This window comes from Manacus candei, unplaced genomic scaffold (genome assembly GCF_025592945.1).
Source record: "Manacus candei isolate 608988 ecotype Guabito, Panama unplaced genomic scaffold, ASM2559294v1 h1tg000039l, whole genome shotgun sequence".
Lineage (NCBI taxonomy): Eukaryota > Metazoa > Chordata > Aves > Passeriformes > Pipridae > Manacus > Manacus candei.
This window is the reverse complement of record NW_026138087.1, coordinates 319745-341500: the sequence shown is the minus strand read 5'-3', so window position 1 is coordinate 341500 and position 21756 is coordinate 319745. Positions and strand designations below refer to the sequence as shown.

Genomic DNA, 21756 nt, shown 5'->3' with positions numbered 1-21756 from the left:
ATCCTCCTTTAAATATGGAAAGGCCACAGTAAGGTCTCTTTGAAGCCTTCTCTTCTCCAGGCTGAACAATCCCAACTCTCAGCTTGTCTTCATTGGTGAGGTGCTTCAGCTCTCTTATCATCTTTGTGGCCTCCTCTGGACTTGCTTCAGCAGGTCCCCATGTCCTTATGTTGGGGATCCCAGAGCTGGATGCAGCACTGCAGGTGGGGTCTCACCAGACTGGAGCAAAAGAGCAGCATCCCTGGCCTTGACCTGCTGCCAAATGCATTTGGTTTCTGGGCTGCAAACACGTGTTGCTGGCTCATGTCCAGCCTCTCATCCACCACCACCCCCAAGTCCTTCTCGGCAGATCTGCTCACATTCCCGTCATGCCCCAGCCTGGATTGATACCAGGGATAAATTAAACTTCCCACTCTTTGCTAAAATGCTGGTCATTTTGCCTTCTTTGAAACCTCTTATTCTGTGAGATCTCCAGGAGGTGATGATCTGCAGTATGCTGGCACTACTTAAAGGCACACAGTTCCCAGTAAATGCCATATTCTAATGTGGGAAAAAATAAATCTGTAACCATACACCTCCACATCCTCTGATCTTTGGTTCATGTTCTGTTTTAGTAGAACAGAACTGTAGGAGTTTAGACCTAATGGCTTATAGTTTACATGAACATTGGGCTGCTGAGATTATACGGCATCATGGGGATTTCTGATTTACCATTCAGTATTCTGTGAGCACAGCTTTTTAAAGATAATCAGTCTGGAATAGTGGGGACTGATCAGAATATTTCTTTCTTTCCTATGAAATAAATTTTCACGTCTAAAGGATTGAAACATGATTGTTCACTCTGTAATTTTACATCTTCTGTTAAAAACTTTCTTAGTCTAAAAATTAATTTTACAGTCTTGCCAAATTAGCAGAAGATAAAACTATTTAAAGTGAGACTTTGCAAAACAGTTTTTAAAACTCGCCCTGCTGAAGAGGTTGAGAACAGGTAATAATAAAGGAATTTTAATAGCTAAAGGAAATGTGTGCCTCTCGCTATCAGCTGTACTGTCAGAAATAATTACCTGTGTCTCTTGCAGTGTAAGACTGTAAGTCACAGTAAGAAGTCAACAAATAGAAGAGAAAAGGAGGAGAAATCTGATCAAAAAAGCAATAATGGAATCAAGGACAATCCAGAGGCAAAGCCTGATGGTCTGGCAGATAACACTAGTGAAGATGAAGCTCAAACTAACAACCAAAGGAAAAAAGGTCAGTGTGGGCACTGTGTATAATGCAGTAAGTCACTGTTGATACAGCTACATTGATTCCAGTTGAATGACTTGATGAAACTTTTCATGTTTTGCATTTTCTAGGTGATAACAGAATATTTTCTGCTTTCCACTAGAAAGCTTTAACAAGGCTTCCTTTCTCAGGTTTTGGAGTGTTCTGTTTAGTCAAGTAGGAGTTCTGGGGGAAAAGCAACTTGTGTCCTGTTGCTGGTCCTTGAAGCTCTGACAATTTCTTGAAGATTTTAGCATGGCTGTACAGTCCATTACTGTCTCTCATATGTTTATTTTCCTAAATAGGTAGCACTATGTTAATTTAACTTTATATATATGTGTGTGTGTGTGTGTTACTATATATACTAACACTTTGGTTTTCATATTCTACTATTAGCTTACATGTTGAAGTTATCATTTGAAAACTAAAACAGCATTTTATATATTTACTTATTTCTTGGCTACAAAAATTTGAAGCCCCATATTATAGTTAAATAAATTTAACTATAATCAATATTATAGTTAAAGAAAAAATGGGTAGTGGACATTTTAGGCCAGCCTACAACAAAATAAACTTTGCTAATGATTTTTGATGCATGTGAATGAACTTAGTCTGAATATTTTGAGGTAAAAATACAGTACCACAGCTAAATTCTCAGGAAAATTTTTATTTGTGATTGAAATCTTTATTGCACTGGTTAACTTTAGATGTTATTTTGTTACCTCTAAATTTCATATGCAAGTTGTGAAATTATATAGTAACATATTTACTGTATACACTTACATGTACTATAAATTCTTGGTAATGGAGCTTACATCTGAAAGTTTGTTAAATAAAAAGGTTCACCTTTAGTTTGTGTATTTAAAGGTTAGGTAAGGTTACATTTCAGTTTGAGAAATTCTTATACACTGAATTTATTTTTTAATCATTCATAATATCTTAAAATTTCAATGTTAAGCTTCTTCTGGTTTTTAAACTTTGAAATTAACTGTTACTAATTTTACATGAAGAATTCTATAGAATCTTTACAAGAGCTGAAACCTCAAGTATTAGTATAATTAAGAGTAATATATTAACTTTTCAAGGTAACAAGCAGAAATGGGTGCCACTTCATTTGGACGATATAAGGTCAGGCAGCCAAGAAAGACTAGGCTCTCGAACGAGCTCCAGATTTCTGCTGGAAACAAACAAGTCAATACCTCATAACAACAGACGGAATGAAGCAAGAAGTAAGTACTTCTCAATCTCTGGGTCTTGCTATTGGTGGCAAATAAAGTATAATACCACGTGAGCTGGCAGTTTATGTTGAAACTTAGCTTTGCCTATACTAAGTAAAACCTAGTGTTTATATTTCCCAATAACGAGCAACATATATTTTCCTCTTCAAGGCTCCCTACAGAATCTTGTCCCACAGTTTTACAATGCAGAATGTTTGGAAATAGCCTTAGAAGGCATCTGCTCTGTCCTGCTCTGCTGCTATTCCCACAGCTTGTTGGTACCAGAGCAACTGCTTGTGGAGCTACACTTTGAACTCTGCTTTGGCAATTCTAGTGATGTCGTTTTTACCTTTAAGCTGGACCTCAGTTCCATGACCTGTTTCAGCATGGCCATGTGAAAAGTTGCACTAACACCACAGCTAGTACTGTTTCAGGTCGTCAGGTGTTGTGAATATAGCTTGTCAGGTGGCAGAAATCTTAGGCTGACTGTAAGTCTTTGGTTTAAGTTTTAAAATGGCAGTATATGTTAACAGTTTAAAAGTTTGCTCATTATAATAAGTACTGCATGCTACTGAGATGGAATTTATGAAGTCATTTTAGGAATGTGGATATAAGGGTTTGATCTGGATGTCTGAGGGATGGACAGGGGAAGGATTTTTACCAGTTATCACTTTCTTGAGCAGTTTTTTCTCAGGATGGTCAAATGACTAAAAACATGTAGTGTGAACTCTGCCTCAAGGCTCTAGTGATTCGAGACCAGTTTCAGTGTGAGAGAATGTAGAATCTTGCTCTTTTCAGAAACATTGTGTTGAAATAAAAAAAAACATTTCAGGCTAAATACAACACTTGCTCATGAAGGTGTAATATGTGTCTGAGCCACAGGTGCTCTCAGGGTGCAAAAATTAAACTGATTTGGGAAAATAGTTCAAGTAATACATACGCATTTGGAATCTCTAAGGTTGAGGGCAACAAGTGCAAAGGTCCAAATTTCCAGTGAGACACACACATACAGATTATGGTATTTGTAAATTCAGAGTCTTATTTGACAGAAAATACATGGCTTGAATACAAGAGCATACATGTGTTGTAGGGTTCATTAAAAACAGTAAAACAAGATTTTTAATACAAAGAACCATATCTTTAGTCAGTCCTTTCTTAAATTTAGCAACTCTCATTTTGATCAAGTAGGGGCTGTATCCTCAGCATTCCTCTGACAAAGTGGTCCCTTGGCATCTGGAAGACTACCAATTACAACTTAAAGAAACTTTCAGCAAAGGTCACTAACTGAACATGGAAGTCTCTGACAGTGTTAGGAGAAGAGAAAGAAGTTGTGTGAGAGGGGCTTCCTTTTCTCTAATGAGTGAAGTGAGAATTACACCTGTCCCTAAGTTTTCTGGTGAGTGGAGCCAAGGTCCCTGGGGTCTGGTTTGGACCTGCTTGTTTTCCTTTCTTCTGCTTCTCCCTTGCCCTCCCTTGCTATGTGCAGACCATGTATTTATATGAAAACCTTACATGTATTCTTATAGACTTGTCTTAGATTTGTGTGTGTTATCAAAAAGGCCTCTTTAAGTAAAAGTCTTGGTTTGGGGTACGACCAGCAGAGAACAGACTGTTAGATGGGCAGTCAGGCAAGTGTTAGGCAGCGGCTTCTAGGAACAGAAAGGAAACTCCAGAAAACCATTGCCATGGGAATCCCATCCCCAGTAGGATCATCAAGAGCTGGACAAAGGGATCAGTCCACCCTCAGCAGTTTGCAGGTGACACCAAGTTGAGTGGTGTGGTTGCCACACCTGAAGGATGGGATGCCATCCAGAGTGACCTGGACAAGATCAAGAAGTGGGCCCATGGGAACCTTAAAGGCCAAGGGCAAAGTGCTGCATCTGCATCAGGGGAGCCCTGACTATCAACACAGGCTGAGGGATGACCAGATTGAGAGCAGCCCTGCCAAGAAGGACTTGGGGGTGCAGGTGGATGAGAGGCTGGACATGAGCCAGCCATGTGTGCTGGCAGCACAGAAAGCCAACTGTATCCTGGCCTGCTGTGGGCAGCAGGTCAAGGGATGTGATTCTTCCCCTCTGCTCTGCTCTGCTCTGGTGAGACCCCACCTGCAGTGCTGCATCCAGCCCTGGGGTCCCCAGCACAGGAAGGACATTGACCTGTTGGAGCAAGTCCAGAGGAGGCCACCAAGTTTATTAGAAGGATGGAGTAACTCTGCTGTGAGGAAAGGCTGAGAGAATTTTCCTGTTTGTTCAAACAGGAAAAGAGAAGGCTTCAGGGTGAGCTAATTGTGGCCTTCCAGTACCTGAAGAGAGCCTGTAAGAAAGACAGAGAGGGACTATTATACAAGAACATGTTGTGACAGGACAAGAGCAAATGGTTTTAAACAGAAAGCAAGTAGGTTTAGATTAGATATTAGGAAAAATTCCTTACTGTGAGGGTGATGAGGCACTGGAACAGGTTGCCCAGAGAAGCTGTGGATGCCTCATCCCTGGAAGTGTTCATGGCCAGGTTGGATGAAGCTCTGAGCAAACTGGTCTAGCGAAAAGTGTCCCTGCCCATGGTAGGGAGAGTTGGAACTGGATGGTCTTTACGGTCTTTTCCAACACAAACCATTCTACAATTCTGTGATTTCCAGCTGGGAGTTGTCTGCAGGAGGAGACTGTATTCTCATGATCATTCCTTCCTGTCCCATGTTGATCATAGGTTCTGTGATTCCTGAGCTGGCACCAGTGTCCAGTTGCTTCAGAAGCATTTTGGATTGACTACCAGTCAACCCATTTACTCCTCCTTATTGCTAACACCTGACTCACCCTCAGGCACAGCTGGCAAACCTTCCCATTTCTCTCTTGCAGCTCAAGCTCTGACCACCTGTCTCAGCCAGCACAACTGGGTCTATGGATTGCCTGGGTGCAAGCTGAGAACTCTTCTGTTACAAGGGTCTTCTTGGCACCATGATGTTTAATTGTGATGTGCTTTTTTTCTCTTCAAGATTGGCGTCGTGATAGAGAAAAGAGAGATGACCACGATGATGTGTGCAGCGTGAGGAGTGAAGGTGGCAGCATCCGAGGATTCTCCAGAGGCAGAGGAAAAGGGAGAGGCAGAGGAAGAGGGAGAGGCAGAGGAAGCCGTAGCAGTATGCAAAGAAATAGATACTTAGACAAAAATTTAAAACTATGTTTATAATGTTATTGTTTTCTTTTTCTCATGTTATTCTTTTATGTTCTCCTTTATTTTGAAGTGAACTTTGAGTATTCAGTTGGTTATCAAGAACTATATGGTGAAGGAATTGACCAAGTATTTCAGCCTGAGCTTAACAGTGGTGTGATGTATTACTATGGTGATGGAACAGGAGTGCAGATGTATTCTGTGGATGAAGCACTTCTCAAGGAATATATAAAACACCAAATGTAAGTCGATTGCTTAATGTATAAATATTTTTAGTTATCTAGTTAAGATAAAATAATTAATTTCAAACAGTATTGAATCCTTATCCATAACAAGATGGATATTAACCATCTCAATTGAACTTTTTGAGTTAACTTTGACCATTAGCAGTGTTAGCTCAAATTTATTCATTATTGGGGCGGAAAAACATGAGTAATGGGGAGGAATTTTAAGGAAGCTGTTCTGCATCTTGTGCTATAGTCTGGCTTTAACTTGTATACCTGTTTTATTTATGGTACACAGCCCTTTTTATGTTGTCATGTAATTGAGATATGGATGTCTCTGAGCTTGTGCTTTTGAGTACTGTTGGTCTGTTTGCCTATAAAGCTCTTCTTGGGTGATGTTTCCCTTATTTGCTCTCAATTTCACTTTGAGAAGTCTTGTTAGTTTTATGTTTTCAGCGTGTTTCACCTGAAACATGTAACTGAGAGTAGTTTTGCAATGATACTTGATTTTTCAATAATCTGAAATGTTTACTTTCTCGTGTACACCATTAGGCAATGAGAAACCATCTGGAAGACTGATTATCACCAGGAGACAAGTCAAAAAGGGCCTGGAAGCCACTAGTTCATTTTAAAGAGACAGTTTCCACCACTGGCAGATATTTCATCCTCAGTACTTGCAACAGCATTTCTCTGCGATGCCTCTGTGGTGGTTTTTGATTGCCCTTGTATTCCATACAGCAACTTGCTTATTTTATTCTTGCTTCTTTTGTTGCAGTTGACGCAAAAAGGAAGAAAAAAAGCCTCTTTAAGGGCAGAAAGTATCTGACATGTGGCTCTCAACTTCAAAACTTCTATTGCAGTCTTTTTTGTTACTCTTGCTGCCAGGCCCCCCCTATGAGACCTGACAGTGGACATGTACTCCCATGTCAGGATAATCGGCCTGCACTGTCCTCAGACAAGTGGGGGAGGAGCACAGCCACTCCACTGTTGGCCAGATTTCTGGGCATGCAGTGTAGAATCCAGACCTTCTAAGGTAGGACATGGCGATGTCCCCCTCTGCTGAGAAAAATGTCAGTTACGGCATTGGTCACATCTGACTTCTGGGTATATTTGTATTTTATTTTAGCACCAAGAGATTGGCAGGTGTTAATAGAAGACTTGACATGGCTGGCTAACCACAGCCATTGGTAGCTTGCCTGATATGAACTCCTAAGGCAGTTTGGTTATGGAGTTTGCTTTCCATGAGAGAGAGAGAGAGAGAGAGATTCTTGAGCAGGTTTAGAACATAATTTCGCTATTTTTATGCTCCTTAAGAAAAAAGTTCTTTTAATCTATTCACTTCTTTTATCACATGAAAAATTATGGGAAACAGACTTTATTCATCAGTTACCTATTATTAACCTCTAAATGGCGGTGGCTTTGTCTACCTTTCATAATTTAGCTATAGAATATTAAAGTGACTATGCCAAAGAAGGAAGTATTTACAGAATAAAGCCACACAAAACTATTAGGTCTCAGAGTTCCTAATGGAGTCCAAGAGAAATTAGGATATATTAAAGAATTGAGATTGAATCCTAGTGAATGGATAAATTTTAAAAGTTTACGTGCTTAACATGGAAAAATCTTAGCGACTGTGTCCAACTGAGTTGATGTGTAATTACAGGAAAAACCACACTGCTATCAAGCAGCTTATGCTTGTCCCAGGAACCAGCTTGATGTACAAGAGAGTAATATTTGTATTGCATACAAAAATATCTTCTGTGTTCTTAATTACAGACCGAAGTTGTCAACCTGAAAAGTTTCAGTGCTTAGCAGCTCCTCAGTCTGCAAAATGCAGAACTCTATTTAAAAGTCCTCTCGCTTTAGAAAATAAAGAAATAAGTAAAAGTTCAAATATTAATTAAAGAATAAGCAAATGGACTCTGAGAAAAAGGAAGAAGAAAAAAGCTGGAGGGTGTGTGTGTGTGTGTTTAGGTTTGTCCCTCTACTTGGAGCAAACTTGTGCATTGTCTTCATTTATCATTAATGGTCTTTCACATTCCTTTTTCTAGAGTGATGGACATCAAGTGAGGCAGTTTGAGTCAAGTTCAGTCATTGTCCATTTCTGCTTGTGGAATTTTTAACTAGGTGAATCGTTACCAGATTTTACCTTTACTGTATGACTGTAAAGGTAACATTAGTAAAATGTTGGTATATGGCATTTGTGCTTGCTTATCTTCTAGACTGGGAGGGGAAAAGGAATGTAGCAGCTCAGAACAGTAAATAGGATATTCTTGAAGGCAACTTACTCTTTGTGCACAGTTGCTTCACTGATCATACTTAGCTCTGAGTAAGAGCTTAATTCTCCAGAAGCCTTATTCTCTTCTCTGTTTGCTTTGATTTAATAGCAGTGTTTTCATTTGTCCTGTCTTGTTGTTCAACTTTGAGACTTTATATTCATTCTGTCTTGGAGCTGAGTGTTGGTTGGTGCTAATAACACCAAGGTCACCGGCCATTCACTTTAGAGTTGGACTCGATGATCCTTGTGGGTCCCTTCCAACTCAGAATATTCTGTGTGTGATTCTGTGTGTTTCATATAGACAGCTTTTGCTTCAAATTTCTTTGAAGCAAAACTACAAAAAATTAGAGAAAGAAATGGTATCAAGGTGCTCCTTAGGTCAATGATGGCTTCGAAGTGCCCTCCTCTTGGTAACTTTGACCTTGATCCAAACTTCAGTGGAGAGACTTAGTTTTACACTTTGTTGAAATTAGAATTATCTTCATTTGCATGTGTTGCTTTTTTCCTCAGCATTTTAATACCCTCTTGTTTTCTTTTTGCACTACCTCTATTTTTATGTCATAGAATTTTAATTGCTTTCCGTTAAATATTTCCTACCTGCGTTTTCCTGAACGCAATGAGGAGTCGTATTCCTTGGATGTAACGTGCAAAATCATGGTATGATGTGTAAGCTCTGTGAAAGGCCTAGATTTTAGTTGTCATGATTAAATTGGGGGTTTTCTCCATTCTTTTTCCAAGAATGTTTTCTCATTCTCTTGCTCTGTGTGACAGATCATGATTTGAATTCCTTACTTTTTCTCTTCACTAAGTGTAAAACATCTTGACACCCTGATCATTTCCTAGAGCAGCTTCATTGTTGAAGATTTGTCTTTCTACTGTTTGTCCCTCGTCTCTTTTGTTCTGTGGTATTATCAGATTTCTGAAATGTCCTATCCCTCTTCATACACTAATCATCATCTCTTCTTTTAGACTTTTTTTCTCCATGAACTGTTATGCCTTTTCGTACAGTTTCATGACAAGTTTCATTACTATTTTTTGTTTTCTCATCTTCCCACAAGCATGCTTGATGATTCAGAGTATATATATGTGCCTCAACACTCAGATAAGATATTTAAGCATTCTAATGCACTGGAAAGTGAGACAATAAAAGATGCAGTTCAGGATGAAGGTGCACTGATACTGCTGTGTGGGAAATAACTTATGCCCTGACTGTAAGCAGTACTTGTCCTTCATCTGTATGGAGGCTAAGAGAATATTGTTTCCTTCTTTTCATGTAAGTAATGAGGGAGGGGGGTGGGTGAAAGAAAAATGGAGCGTAGGTTTTGGTTATGTAGTTCATATATGAAAATGTAACAAGGCTTTGATTTGTACCCTTCTGTGTTGTGCTGGGTCAAAAGTCTGTCTTACTCTGTCAAGCATCCTTGCTGCTCTGTAAGTCTTGCTGAAAAGATACAACTGTTGAAGAATGATTTTGTCTGTTTTTTAATGGAAGACTTTATTAAGGAATCTGAGTTGCTATTTTGGGATTTTCTTTAACCTATAATAAGCTCAGATTTGTATGTTTCATTCTGCAGTGAGTATTATTTCAGCACAGAAAATTTGGAAAGAGACTTCTTTCTGAGGAGAAAGATGGACCAACAAGGATTTCTGCCTGTTTCATTGATCGCCAGCTTCCGTCGGATGCAAGCTCTGACTACAAATGCTGCACTCATTTTGGAGGTAAAATCATTCAGAAGTATGTATGTGGGAAGTTGCTTGGTTAATTCTATGCTGCCATTTAAAGTTAGTGCTATGAGTTAAGAAAAATTTCTGTTTGTAATGACGAGGATTTATAAAGAGGCTATAAATGGCCAAGTTGTTGGGTTTTTTCTTTTTTGGATGATTTTAAAGTATGTTTGTCACACAGGCCCTAAAGGACAGCACAGAAGTTGAAACTGTGGATCAGAGACTAAGAAAAAGGGTTGATCCAGAAAAGTGGCCAATTCCAGGTCCTCCTTCATGCAGCCTGCCTCCAACTGACTTTTCTCAGCTCATCAATTGTCCAGAATTCATACCAGGACAAATTTTTGGCTCACATGCTGGTAAAGGATTTACTGTATAGAAACATAATTTTAGGAGTGTCTGTCTAGCTTAGGAAATTTGCCTCCTGATACTGATTTCACAATGGAAGTTGTACATTTGTTAATGGTTTATTCAGCTGATCCACCTGCCAGCCTCGCACATGCAACGTCACATGGCTGATGTGAAGTAGATCAAAATGTCTCTTATGTGTTATGGCTGTGACCATTTGCCAGAATATAGAATGACGGACTACAGTCCTGTAGAATGACTAATATTAATCTTAAATTAGTCATAAAATCTGCTTCATTTTCATAGCAGCTGAAAGTTGACTCTTTATTTGGTGCATCCTTGTTTTGGATGGGAAACTCATTCACATTATTAATAGGGAGATGGGTTTGTTCGCTGACAACCCTTGGCAAGAAAATTTTTTACTAAAATGTTGGCTGGAATTAAATGGGAAGAATGAAGATGGAGTTATGCACCCATGCATGGAGATAGAGAATGGCATGGAGAAAACACATTCCTAATGATGCTGCTCTTGTTTCTGAATAACACGTAATTTCTCACAGACTGTTAGAAACTTTCCATGTAAATAAGTTCTTAGAATTGATTTGATCCTGAAATGTTGTGTGAACTGTGAAAAGCTGTCTCCTGAAAGTGAGAAGAAATTCTTTTATCACTGTTAACCAGAGAGTCAGAAAAATGGTAGCTGTGGTTAAAAGAAAGAGCAGTGAAAGAATTAAAAAACCAGCAAAACAAAACCAAAACAATCCACAACAGGAACTGAACTACTGTTTTCCACTACTAGAGTCTGCACCGAGTTCTCCAAGAATGGGAAGCCCACTGAGTCCAGAGGAAAACACTGAAACAAGTAATTTTCAGACAATGTCTAAAGGACTGTCTACAAGTTTGCCCGATTTGGACTCGGAACCTTGGATAGAAGTGAAGAAGAGGCATCGGGCATCCACAGTCAAACTAAAGGTAAAATTAAAGCCCTTTAAGTTATTTTTAAATAAACAAATGCCAACTTTGAGATTATACTGAAAACCGAGATTTTTCACATCAACATATGTGATACTTGATAATGCAATACAGTTTGGATAATCATTATCCAATTCAAATATAAAACCTTTTCCAATTTAGGAAACTGTTCCTATACCTGATCAAACAGCAGATCAACACAAACCACCCCCACCTCCAGAAGAACAAGAACAAGAAGAACTTGAGTTTTTGTTTGATGAAGAGATGGAACAAATTCAGGGTCAGAAGAATAAATTTACTGATTGGTCAGACAGCGATTCTGATTATGAAATTGATGATCAGGATGTAAACAAGATTTTGATTGTAACACAGACACCACCATATGTGAAAAAACATCCTTGTGGAGACCATACTGGAAACCATGCGTGCCGTGCAAAAATTACATCAGAACTTGCTGAAGTCATTAATGACGGCTTGTACTATTATGAACAGGATTTGTGGATGGATCAGAGTGAAAATGATGCCATGATGAAGGTAATTCTCTTAATTTTTGACCTGAAAACCATGTCTGTCCAAACAGTTCCCAAATTAATTTCAGCCATCTGCTATGTAGTTGTAAAATGCTACAGAAAAGTGTCAGTAATTTGCAGATCTATTGAATTATCTTTACAGTTGAAAGCAAACTCAAGTTTTCCTTGTCAGAGACTTGACCAAAAACAATGAATGAATATTTTCTAGAACTATTTTTAACATTTTGGACATGGTTCAAGTTTTCCAATATTTTCTTGTTCTTTGAATAGTTTGTTTCATAACAAGTGCAAACCCCTACCTAGCGGGGAAGGGAGCACTGGTCTGAGATGAGATAATGATAAGAAAGTAATACAGTAATTTTAAGGTAATTTTATATTAAAGTTCTGTTTGCTTTGTAGTTTGTTAGAATGATGGAATGGAGTTACCTAAACACTAAGTGGTGAGGCGAAGGGGCTTTATCTGTGCAAAAAGAGGGGAAGTAGCTTAATGGACAAATGGAGCATGTCGGTGCAAAAACAAGCTGACAAAAGACAGAAATTAATGTTGAGAATAAGAGCAAGAAATAAACATAGAATTCAGAATATGGATTTTTTTTTTCTTTTATTACAAAGGAAATGGACCAAGAAAACCAGCAAACATGAAGAGGACAGTGAGAAATAGCAAACAACAAGAGGGAATATTTTTTTTGTGGTTATGGTCTTGACAGTGTTTTAACAAGATTTTTCACGCACAGCATGCACACACACACGTCCCACCTGAGGCAGGTGCATGGGTACTTAGGTGTTAATTCTGGCTTACTTTCTCTTTATGAAATGCACTTGTTTCTCAGGATGATCTCTGTTACCCTGCTTTGCATTTACAATTTGCTTTCTCTAATTCAGCAAGAGATTGAGAACTTTAAGAAGCTAAACCTCATTAGTAAGGAAGAATTTGTTATTCTTGCACCAGAAATGGCTGGTCCAACCCAAGAAGTTCCTCCTGGACCTCCAGGGTTACAGAAAGGTAAGTAAAAGTATTTGTTTTTTAGAATCTTTGGAATAAATAACAACTCTGTAGGTGTTTTAAGTTTTTCTGCCTGTGTAATATTTTAATTTTGGTTCAGTCAGCAGTCTGAGGGACTTTTTCTTTGTTCACTTTTCAAACTATCAGCTGTTCTTCGGTAGCATTGTTTCCATTGAATGACACAATGCTGATATTTGTACTTCTCAGGATACCTATGACCATCTGAAGGCAGTGGTCTGTTTTGTTGTCACTATATACCAGCACCAGGTGCCTTTTGTGTAATTTGGAAATTACAATGTGTAAAGTAAACTGATGTTGCGAAACATTTTATAGAAACTAGCAATTTTCTGGGACACAGGGATGGAAGGAAGTGAGATTAGAAGAATTTTCTACCTGTATCATAACCTTACTGAGCAGTCACAATGTCCAAATCTTACCTCTTAGTGGTAGTATTAACATTTACTAGCTTACATACTAATAGCATCTTTGAAGTAGTTTAATAAAACCACCTCACTTTCTCCCTCCTGCCTTCATATTTAGCAAAAGAACTGACTTGTAGCATCCTAAGTTTTGAAGTACCTCCAAAAGCAGGAATAGCTCGATCACTGCCAACAGCAGTTCCAGATTCCCACCATTTTCACCCTGGCTTGATCCCGCGAACACCTCGCACCCCAAGGCTACAGGATCCCAAAAAAACACCCAGGTTCTACCCTGTTGTTAAACAAGCACGATCCTTTGATATAAAGGTAAATGGAAAAACACACTAAAAAAACCAAACAGAAAAAGCCTATAAAACTCATGTTAGTGCATACAGTTTAACAAGAATTAAAAGGCAAAAAATTAAATGCTCGTACTCTTTTATAGTTTTATCTCCAAAATATTTACCATATTCAATTTTTTTTATTTCTATTAAATTTTTTTCTGAGTTTTCTTTCTTAAAAGTCCTTGCTGAAAGTTTAGTGCCTAAAAATTTTTGATTTGTTATATAAGACTAACCTTTAGGTTATGAAACTGGAGTTTTTTGACTTTATAATATGTTAGATAATAGAATATAAAATTTTTAGATCTCTGTCTTAAGAGGGAGAGAATGAGTGAAGTCAAATTAGGGAAATAAATCCTTCATTTACTTCCTTAGACTCCTAGAAAAAGAAAAACACGCCACAGTACAAATCCTCCTTTAGAATGCCACGTTGGTTGGGTGATGGATTCCAAGGACCACAGGCCTAGTACTTCCTCTCTGAGGTAATTTTTTTTGTTGTTGTTGTGGAAAATTTGTTTGCAGTTAGTTCTCAGTTCTCATAGATAAACAGGATGTGATAAAAGACAATTTATAAATATAGTGGAAGCTAGGAAAAAGTAATCAAGGACAAAAACATGCAATACAAGACTGGAAGCAAGCTAGACAGACTGGTGTTCGTGTTGTTTGATCCATGATATAGCAGCAGTAACATTACTTGAGGCACTGATGTTCACATCAGTGACTTTGCTTTTAAGTGGTCATTTAAAATCAAGCATGACAGTAATGTTTAATTATCCTTGTCCAAAACTGCCTCTTTTTTGACATATTAGTACAAAATCTGATTTTCTTGACGTGCATCCAAGATCAGATGACTGGGCCCCCAGCAGGCACTGTAGCAGTCATCAGGTGACTGCACTACTCTGACAGTCCTTGCATAGGTCAGGATGGGTGAAAACTGATTCTGTAGAAAAGCTGTTTGTGGGTCAGAAATGTGTTGGCTTTTTTCTTCAGCAGTTCCAATGCCTCGCCTTCAGAAGGAGCTCCACTAGCAGGTTACGGCTGTACCCCAAATTCTCTTCCAAAATTTCAGCACCCTTCTCATGAACTGTTAAAGGAAAATGGCTTTACTCAACAGGTGTACCACAAATACCGGCGAAAGTGTTTAATGGGTAAGCTGCTCCATGTAATTCCTAAAATTTTAGGTAGGAGGTACCACGTGTCATTTGATACCAGTTTTCTTCATGTTCTTCCTCATCCTTAATTTTTCTTGGGAAAGGAAAGCAAAATTTATTTGATGCCTCTATTTTAGAAACTCTGCTTTCCATGTGAATTTACATTCCCTGACCAAAAAAATACCCTCCAATTTGAACTGCAGTTTCCAGAAGGTCTTGTGTGTGTTTACTAAAGGAAAAGCACTTGAAAATATTCTGCAGAAGATTTAAAATAGTACTTTTGGTTTCCCTTTTCTTTTTTCATCCAGAGAGGAAACGGTTGGGAATTGGCCAGTCCCAAGAAATGAACACACTTTTTCGTTTCTGGTCCTTTTTTTTGAGAGATCACTTCAACAAGAAAATGTATGAAGAATTCAAACAACTTGCTCTAGGGGATGCAAAAGAACACTGCAGGTATTTTTTTCCTGGAAATTAAAAACTGTTGAGGCCTTACCATTCCTTTCAATGACTGAAGTTTACGTGTATCTGAAGTGATTGTTTTTAGTATTGTCTTTGACTCTTTGTAAATCTTTTAAAATAGCAGTGTGTATAAGTTATTTTAATAACAAAAATCAGTATATATTTGTGTTCTGCAGATGAATAGCTAAATGTGCAACATTTCCTGACTTGCAATCAGTCCTGAATGCCACAAAATCCTGTAACTTGTTGACTGTGACAAGTCAGCTCTGTACTAACACTCTTAAGATTCTTCCTTCTGTAGGTGAAGACATTCTTAACCTCATTCAACTTGTTCAAACCGATTCTTGCCTTACAAAAATACTGGAAAAAATGACCACAAAGGAAATTGCTGCTGCCCATTAGCTCTTGGATATTATTCCCTTCCTTTCTCCCAGTTCCTCCACCTCTGTTTCTCTGAGCCAAAGAGACAAGGTACATTTTTGTACTTCTCTGTTCTGTTCCAGGTATGGCTTGGAATGCCTGTTTAGATTTTACAGCTATGGCCTGGAAAAGAAATTCAGACAAGAAATATTTGAGGATTTCCAAGAAGAAACAAAGAGGGACTATGAAGCTGGTAATTATCGCAGGCCTGTCACTGCTCACACTGGGGTAATGTTAGTTGGAGATAATCCCAGTTCCTTGGCACTGACTTGTTAACTAACCCAAGCGCAGCTTTTGTTTGTATTTCTTTTGTCTTCAGTTCTCCCTAAACATATAGTTACCAGTGAATAATTAAGATTTTAATTAAATTTGGTATTTGTAAATTGCTAAAATTATCTTCTTCCATTACTAGGTCAGCTGTATGGACTGGAAAAATTTTGGGCTTACCTAAAATACTCTCAGTACAAGACTCCAGCCGTTGACCCTAAACTGCAAGAATACCTGAGTAAATTTAAGAGACTGGAGGACTTCAGGGTGGAGGTAAGTTTCAATACCTATTTTAAATAAATATTTGGTGTACTAATATTTTTACTGCAAAGTAATTTGAAAACAGTCCGTGATTTCACCAAAAGGCAGCTTGACAAATCCTAAGGGTGTAATCCTTTTAGTCCTTTAACTGTATGGAAAGGCAAAATGGCTTTACAGCAAAACACCTAACGGACTGCCCATGTTTATTTTCAGCCTCCTATTAGTGAAGAATCTGGCAGAAAGAGACCAGTTGCTGCAACAGGTGAGGATTCAGGTCATCGCAGACATCAGTCTAATTCTTCTAAAATACTTCCTGGCACTAAACCCACCACTCCCTGTCAGTCCCAGGCACTGGGAAGCATTACCAGTGGGAATACTGTGCGAGCGTCCACGAGCTATAGCAATGCTGCCACGAAATCCATAGAAAGTGATATACCAGAAAAATAGACTTTGGATGAGCCCGTGCTCTTGAGAATCAACCTTGACATCACTCTCTTAATTTGGAGATCTTCTAGGCGCGCCAATCTACTACATGATTAAAAACGTATGGAATGACAAAGAATTGGATTCTCTTTTTCACAGGATGTAGTTCCAAAACATTTACCCTAGGAGAGTTGCTCTTGGTTATGGGATCATTGGAAGGATCCTAGGGGAAGATTCTTTGGCTTAAGTATTGCTTTTCTCAAGCTTTTGTTTACAAAGAACTGCATTCCTTGCATATGCAAAAAATACTTTGGGGGATGCCTTACATTTCAGCTCAGATTTCTTAAAAAAGGTAACAACCATGTTATTTACTGTGCTTTCCTTACTCAGATTTCCCCATCATTTGTATTTTACCAAAGCAAAAAAGATTACGTTATATGTAGAATATTAAATGGAAAGGAGGGCATCTCTGTGATTGGTTTACTTTTGAACCTAACTATCAAAAAGGATGTTTTTGTGCAAAAGCACTCGAGAATACGCAGCTATATATGAAACTGCATTTCTGGGTTCTGTTTAAAGATATAGTTTGTTTTTTTCAGGGTCTCCATAGTTGGCATATTATAAATTATGGAGTTTGAGTGGATATAACAGGGATAGTTTTGCAGATATTTCCTTCAGTACTAGTTCTTTAATAACTCAAGGAACAAAAAACTACAGGGGAAAATTGAGCTTTTGATTTCATAGAGTCTTAAATTAACATTCACCTACATTTTGTGCAGGTTGTTGAAATAGCAAACTATTCAGATTATTCTGGGCTTGAGAGGTGTCTTCATTTGAATTCTCTTATGAACTCCAATAGGAGAGGCATCATTTTTAATTTTTTTTTTCTCCATATTTCAAGTAATAATTAGTTTGGAGGGAAACGAAGTATTTCTTGTAAATTTTATTTGCTTTATTCTGCCGTATCTGAATTAAGTTCTGCTTAAATTGTGCTAGCTAAGCCTAAATGATTTCAAACAGGTCTAAAGACAATTCACTGAATATAAGTTATTCAAATACAAGTCCATTTTTATCGCTGAAAGATGGGGATGTTTACATGTCTTACTAACTTCATTGCTTTGTTTTTAAAGACTCAGAAAGAACGAAGTGGATAACTTACCTCTTCCAGGGGTAGGTGAGAGGAATTCCAGCTTTTGGTTAGTTAACTGCAGAAATCACTCCAGTTAACTTTAAAGTTAAAAAGTTCTGTCTAGCGCAGATGCCTTAATCTGACTGCACAGCTGTGGATGGGGTTTTATTATAACAAGACTGGTAATTTTTCAGTCTTTGTCTTGTGAATCTCACTGAAACAAATGATGGATGTTTGCATTGAAAGGAATGGGTGGCAGCAGTGACCTTCCTACAGTTTCTACCATTTCAATACAAAATCCAGCCTTTTGTCAGTGACCTGTTTCTAAATAAATTTAAACAAACACATACCAAGATTATAAGTAAATATCCCACAAATATGCTGAAGTGACACATCTCAATCCTGTTTGATCCATGCCTTTTGCTATCCATGAAAATGATGCAAATGTAAATTTGGATTGAAATTGTATATACAAGTAATAAATTTAAGATATTTCCTTTCACTTTTTCATTGGAAAATATGCAGATTAAGCTTTTAGTGTGTGTAATTTTGTGATTATCCTCAAATATTTTATAAAAACAACAAAAAAATCCTAATTGTGTTGTATATCAACTTCCCCCCCCCCCAAAGTATGAAGAAGAACAACTTGAAAGAGTGTAAGGGTATAGATTTGCACAGGAATTTCTGGTGCACTGAGGTATTGTGGAAACCCAGCCTGTTAAGGGCTGAAGTGGTTCTTGGGATGTGAGCCAGCTTTCTTCAAGTTCAGTATTGATTTGTTTTTGCCACATGACTGGGTATTTTCAAAAAAACCACTACAGGTGAGTAATAAGTATGGTGGAAAGCAAAGAGAGTGAATACTTTACCTGAGAGAATGAATACTTTACCTGCTGCCCTCTAGAATTGCTTAGATAGTGTCCCTTCAGTGGGGTGGACAAAACCACCACCCAAGTCCATCCACAACTCTGGCTGCCTTCCAGGAATGCCCCTTTCACTTCCCATGGGCTTGAATCTTCCCCCTCTTTCCTTGCAGAGAGGTGGGAAATACAATACTTACATTGCTGCTTGTTTCTCTATCTGGCTTCATGTGGTTAATCCCCTCTCAGTAACTTATGTACCTTGTTGCAAGGCCATAAATTTGTCTCTGAACCTGTGTGTGTATCCAGCATGCCTTCTGATGCCTTTTAGGTCCATTTAATCCAACCTTGACTTGAGTGGTTGTATTCTATCAGTGGTCTATTACTGAACACTCAGCAGGTCTTGGACCTTTCCTTGTCTAAAAATTCTCCCATGTGCTTCTTGAAGACTTTCTAGATTTGTCTTTGTTTTTTCTGTTGAGAAATGACCATACCAATACTTCAAAACACTATCCTGCCTAAACTCAGGAAGATTCCTGTCATGCTCAAAATATTGGATTCTAGAGGCTTTTTAAAAGGGAAGGGAAAACTCAAGCTGGCTCTTCTTCCTGATGAAGACTAGATATTTTCCTATAATGAGCAGCAGTAGCCTGGTCTGTGTGACTTATGCTCCTGAAGTGCAACAGGGATTTGGATTTCTGGGGGAGATAAAGCATTAGAATGAATGGAAAACAGTTTGTATTCACAACAGCCTCTACTGTGCAGCCTTTGCTTCAGGCACTGCTGAGGTGACAAGTGACACTCCCTTGGCTTCCAGGTAGAGGAGACTGAGCATAGCCAATGATCTTTTCCTGATAAATCCCAGCAAGCATTAGGCTTGCTTGACCTGTTGTCTTACGAGCTTTCTTCTCTGCTGTCTTCAGCCTCTGTGCTTTTGGGGTTTCAGGGAAACAACCCTTCACCTGTATCTGAGCCAGCCTTGGCACACAGGTTCTATCAAAGCAACCTTAAACCCAGTCTGTGAGCACCTCTTAGGAAACATTCACCTTTAACTGTAAATTAGAAGCCAGTAGAAAGATTTAGCAGTAACATTCATACCTAATTATTTATTTGCTTTCCATATGTAAGTAAGCCTTCAAGGCTTCCTTAACTTGTGTTAAGGAGGAAAGGAATAAATAGCCAAATCTTTTGTACTGTTCTACACAGAGGAACCGTATCTTTTCCGAGAGGAAATAAAACCCCACAAACTCTTACTGTATTATCAAAGAGACTCAAACAAAGCCTATGCAAGGTTTAATTGCTCCCTGACCTTTGCAATGAAGACAGTAAAATCAAACTGATTTTGCAGGAAGAAAAGTAAGGTTAGAATATAGCTTAGAACTAAGATATTTAAAGTGAAGCAAGATCAGCAGAGTGCCAAACTGATTTTAGATTCTGTGTCCAACCCTGAAGGATAGAAAACTTAAACCTCAGCCAAGGAAAAGTAGATCTAGCTCAGTAAAAAGATACAAACAAGTACAAGCATGTGAAAAGATAATTCTGTAGTCCTTACTGGAAATTCAAGATGTTCAGATCAAGTAACAACATGGTAAATTTTTATTTAAAATCAAGAAGGTTTAAAAATATATTTCCTGCTATAATGCAGCATTTTTGGGAAGCGGCGTACAAATGAGGCAGAAGTGTCAAAACAAACAATGGTTCAAACTAGTTTAACACTAAGTCTAGCCCAGGAAAACAAGTCATATATTTAACTGAAAATGTATTTTGTTCCTATGGATGATGAGAAATTCTCCCTTCCAGACCCTCATGTTGCTTAAACAAAATTTAACAGTCAGTACCAACCTGCCCAGCATTTTACTTAACAGTGAATTTTGACCAAGTGATTGACACAAATGTTCCAAGGATGAACACCTCCATCAAATTATTATAGCAGCTGCACTGAAGGTTAGATAGATCTGATGTTATTCTCAATTATGTTTTGTATATGTCAACTTTTTATATATATTACTCTGTGCTTTAAAGCACTTTTTTTTTTTTAGATTATCAGCTTTAGATCACTACTGACTTTGTATGTAGGACGGATGATGGTAATTTAAATCCACTAGACATCAAAATACAGAATTAAGTCCATGCAACATTCTGCTGCCATGGGATAAGTTTTGTATTCCTCAGAGTTACCATTAAGATGTTTTAAAACAAAACTCATGCTTTATCCATCTTGTTGTTCAGCCAATCCTAAAAGTTAAATTTTAAGCATTATGCTTTTACAACATTTTTAAAAAACAGCAGAAGTGCATGTAACTACCTTTCTTTCTCTAGTAGGAAGCTAGTACATCAAGCAGATATATGCATGACGAACAGCTAATGCTATGCCAGATGTAGCAATACTAATGGCTGTAATGAGTGAAGAGCAGAGAAACTGACAGTGTTAAGAACCTCAAGCCATGACTTTGTATGGTAGAAGCTGTAACATGTATGTGTATTTTCATGTGTATTTTACCAAATACAATGCAGAAAAAAGTATTTATCTGATTGTCCTATGAGATAGTTGGGTAAGCTGCCTTTTCCTGCTCCACAAATAGACAATCTGGATGCCATGATGAAATGCAACAGCTAAAAGTGAAAGGCATACTGTAATTGTAGGGTAAAACCTTTTATAGTGAGATTTAGTTAAAAGAAAAAAACTTTCTAGTGAAGCATCCAGATATAGAACTGGTGTTTCATTACTCCTAGCCCCTGTCCTATGGAAGGAAGCTTTTATTTATACTGTTAGCTTCCACTGTTCCATCTAAACCACATATTTCTGTGGTTAGTTACAGCAGCATGCCCAGCATTTCATCAGAGTTAGATGATTAGCAGACACTCAATCCAAGCCTGGATATTGTACTATTGCTCAGCTTATAACGATGTGACCCAAGCAGAAGCCAGTGCTTACTGAATTCACACCTCTCAGAACTGTCCAGCCTGAACAGGACGCTGCAGCCATAACTTTATGGAGAAAGAGCTCTACTTCTGTTACTTCTTCCATGCTAAAACTATTCTATTCCAAGGCTGGATATGCAAGCAACAGCATTCAATCTGCCTTCTAGGACACTTGAGTTACACGATTCAACAGAGGAGTTTTTGTTTATTTGTTTCATTTACATCAATATAAATCTCTTTCAGTCAAATAGGAATAAAAAAGTAGTCAACTCTGGAATTTCACAGTTTACAGTTCCACAGAATGTGTATATATATATAAATTGTTACTGTAGACTTATTACAGGTGAAATCTGCAGAGGTACACAGACATAAGCCACAAAGCTGCTGT

The 21756-nt window shown here is 38.1% G+C and overlaps 1 protein-coding gene across 6 annotated transcripts in view; it reads left to right on the top strand.

Annotated features, from left to right (window-relative positions):
• The window catches only part of LARP1B (La ribonucleoprotein 1B), a 34762-nt gene that overhangs the window by 9922 nt on the left and 3084 nt on the right, over positions 1 to 21756 (top strand). For 2 of the 6 annotated variants that reach the window (XM_051794444.1, XM_051794440.1), the window contains exons 4-19: positions 1080 to 1248; positions 2346 to 2489; positions 5467 to 5610; positions 5716 to 5884; positions 9719 to 9863; positions 10051 to 10225; positions 11014 to 11186; positions 11349 to 11720; positions 12599 to 12719; positions 13260 to 13465; positions 13855 to 13961; positions 14470 to 14627; positions 14939 to 15083; positions 15593 to 15702; positions 15922 to 16049; positions 16251 to 18203. In XM_051794444.1, the coding sequence (XP_051650404.1) occupies positions 1080 to 1248; positions 2346 to 2489; positions 5467 to 5610; positions 5716 to 5884; positions 9719 to 9863; positions 10051 to 10225; positions 11014 to 11186; positions 11349 to 11720; positions 12599 to 12719; positions 13260 to 13465; positions 13855 to 13961; positions 14470 to 14627; positions 14939 to 15083; positions 15593 to 15702; positions 15922 to 16049; positions 16251 to 16484 (2700 nt within the window). In that variant the 3' untranslated portion in view covers positions 16485 to 18203. Of the gene's footprint in view, positions 1 to 1079; positions 1249 to 2345; positions 2490 to 5466; positions 5611 to 5715; positions 5885 to 6446; positions 6900 to 9718; positions 9864 to 10050; positions 10226 to 11013; positions 11187 to 11348; positions 11721 to 12598; positions 12720 to 13259; positions 13466 to 13854; positions 13962 to 14469; positions 14628 to 14938; positions 15084 to 15592; positions 15703 to 15921; positions 16050 to 16250; positions 18204 to 21756 lie in introns of those variants that run through there. The other 4 variants (XM_051794441.1, XM_051794443.1, XM_051794439.1 and 1 more) reach the window with 4 other exon arrangements.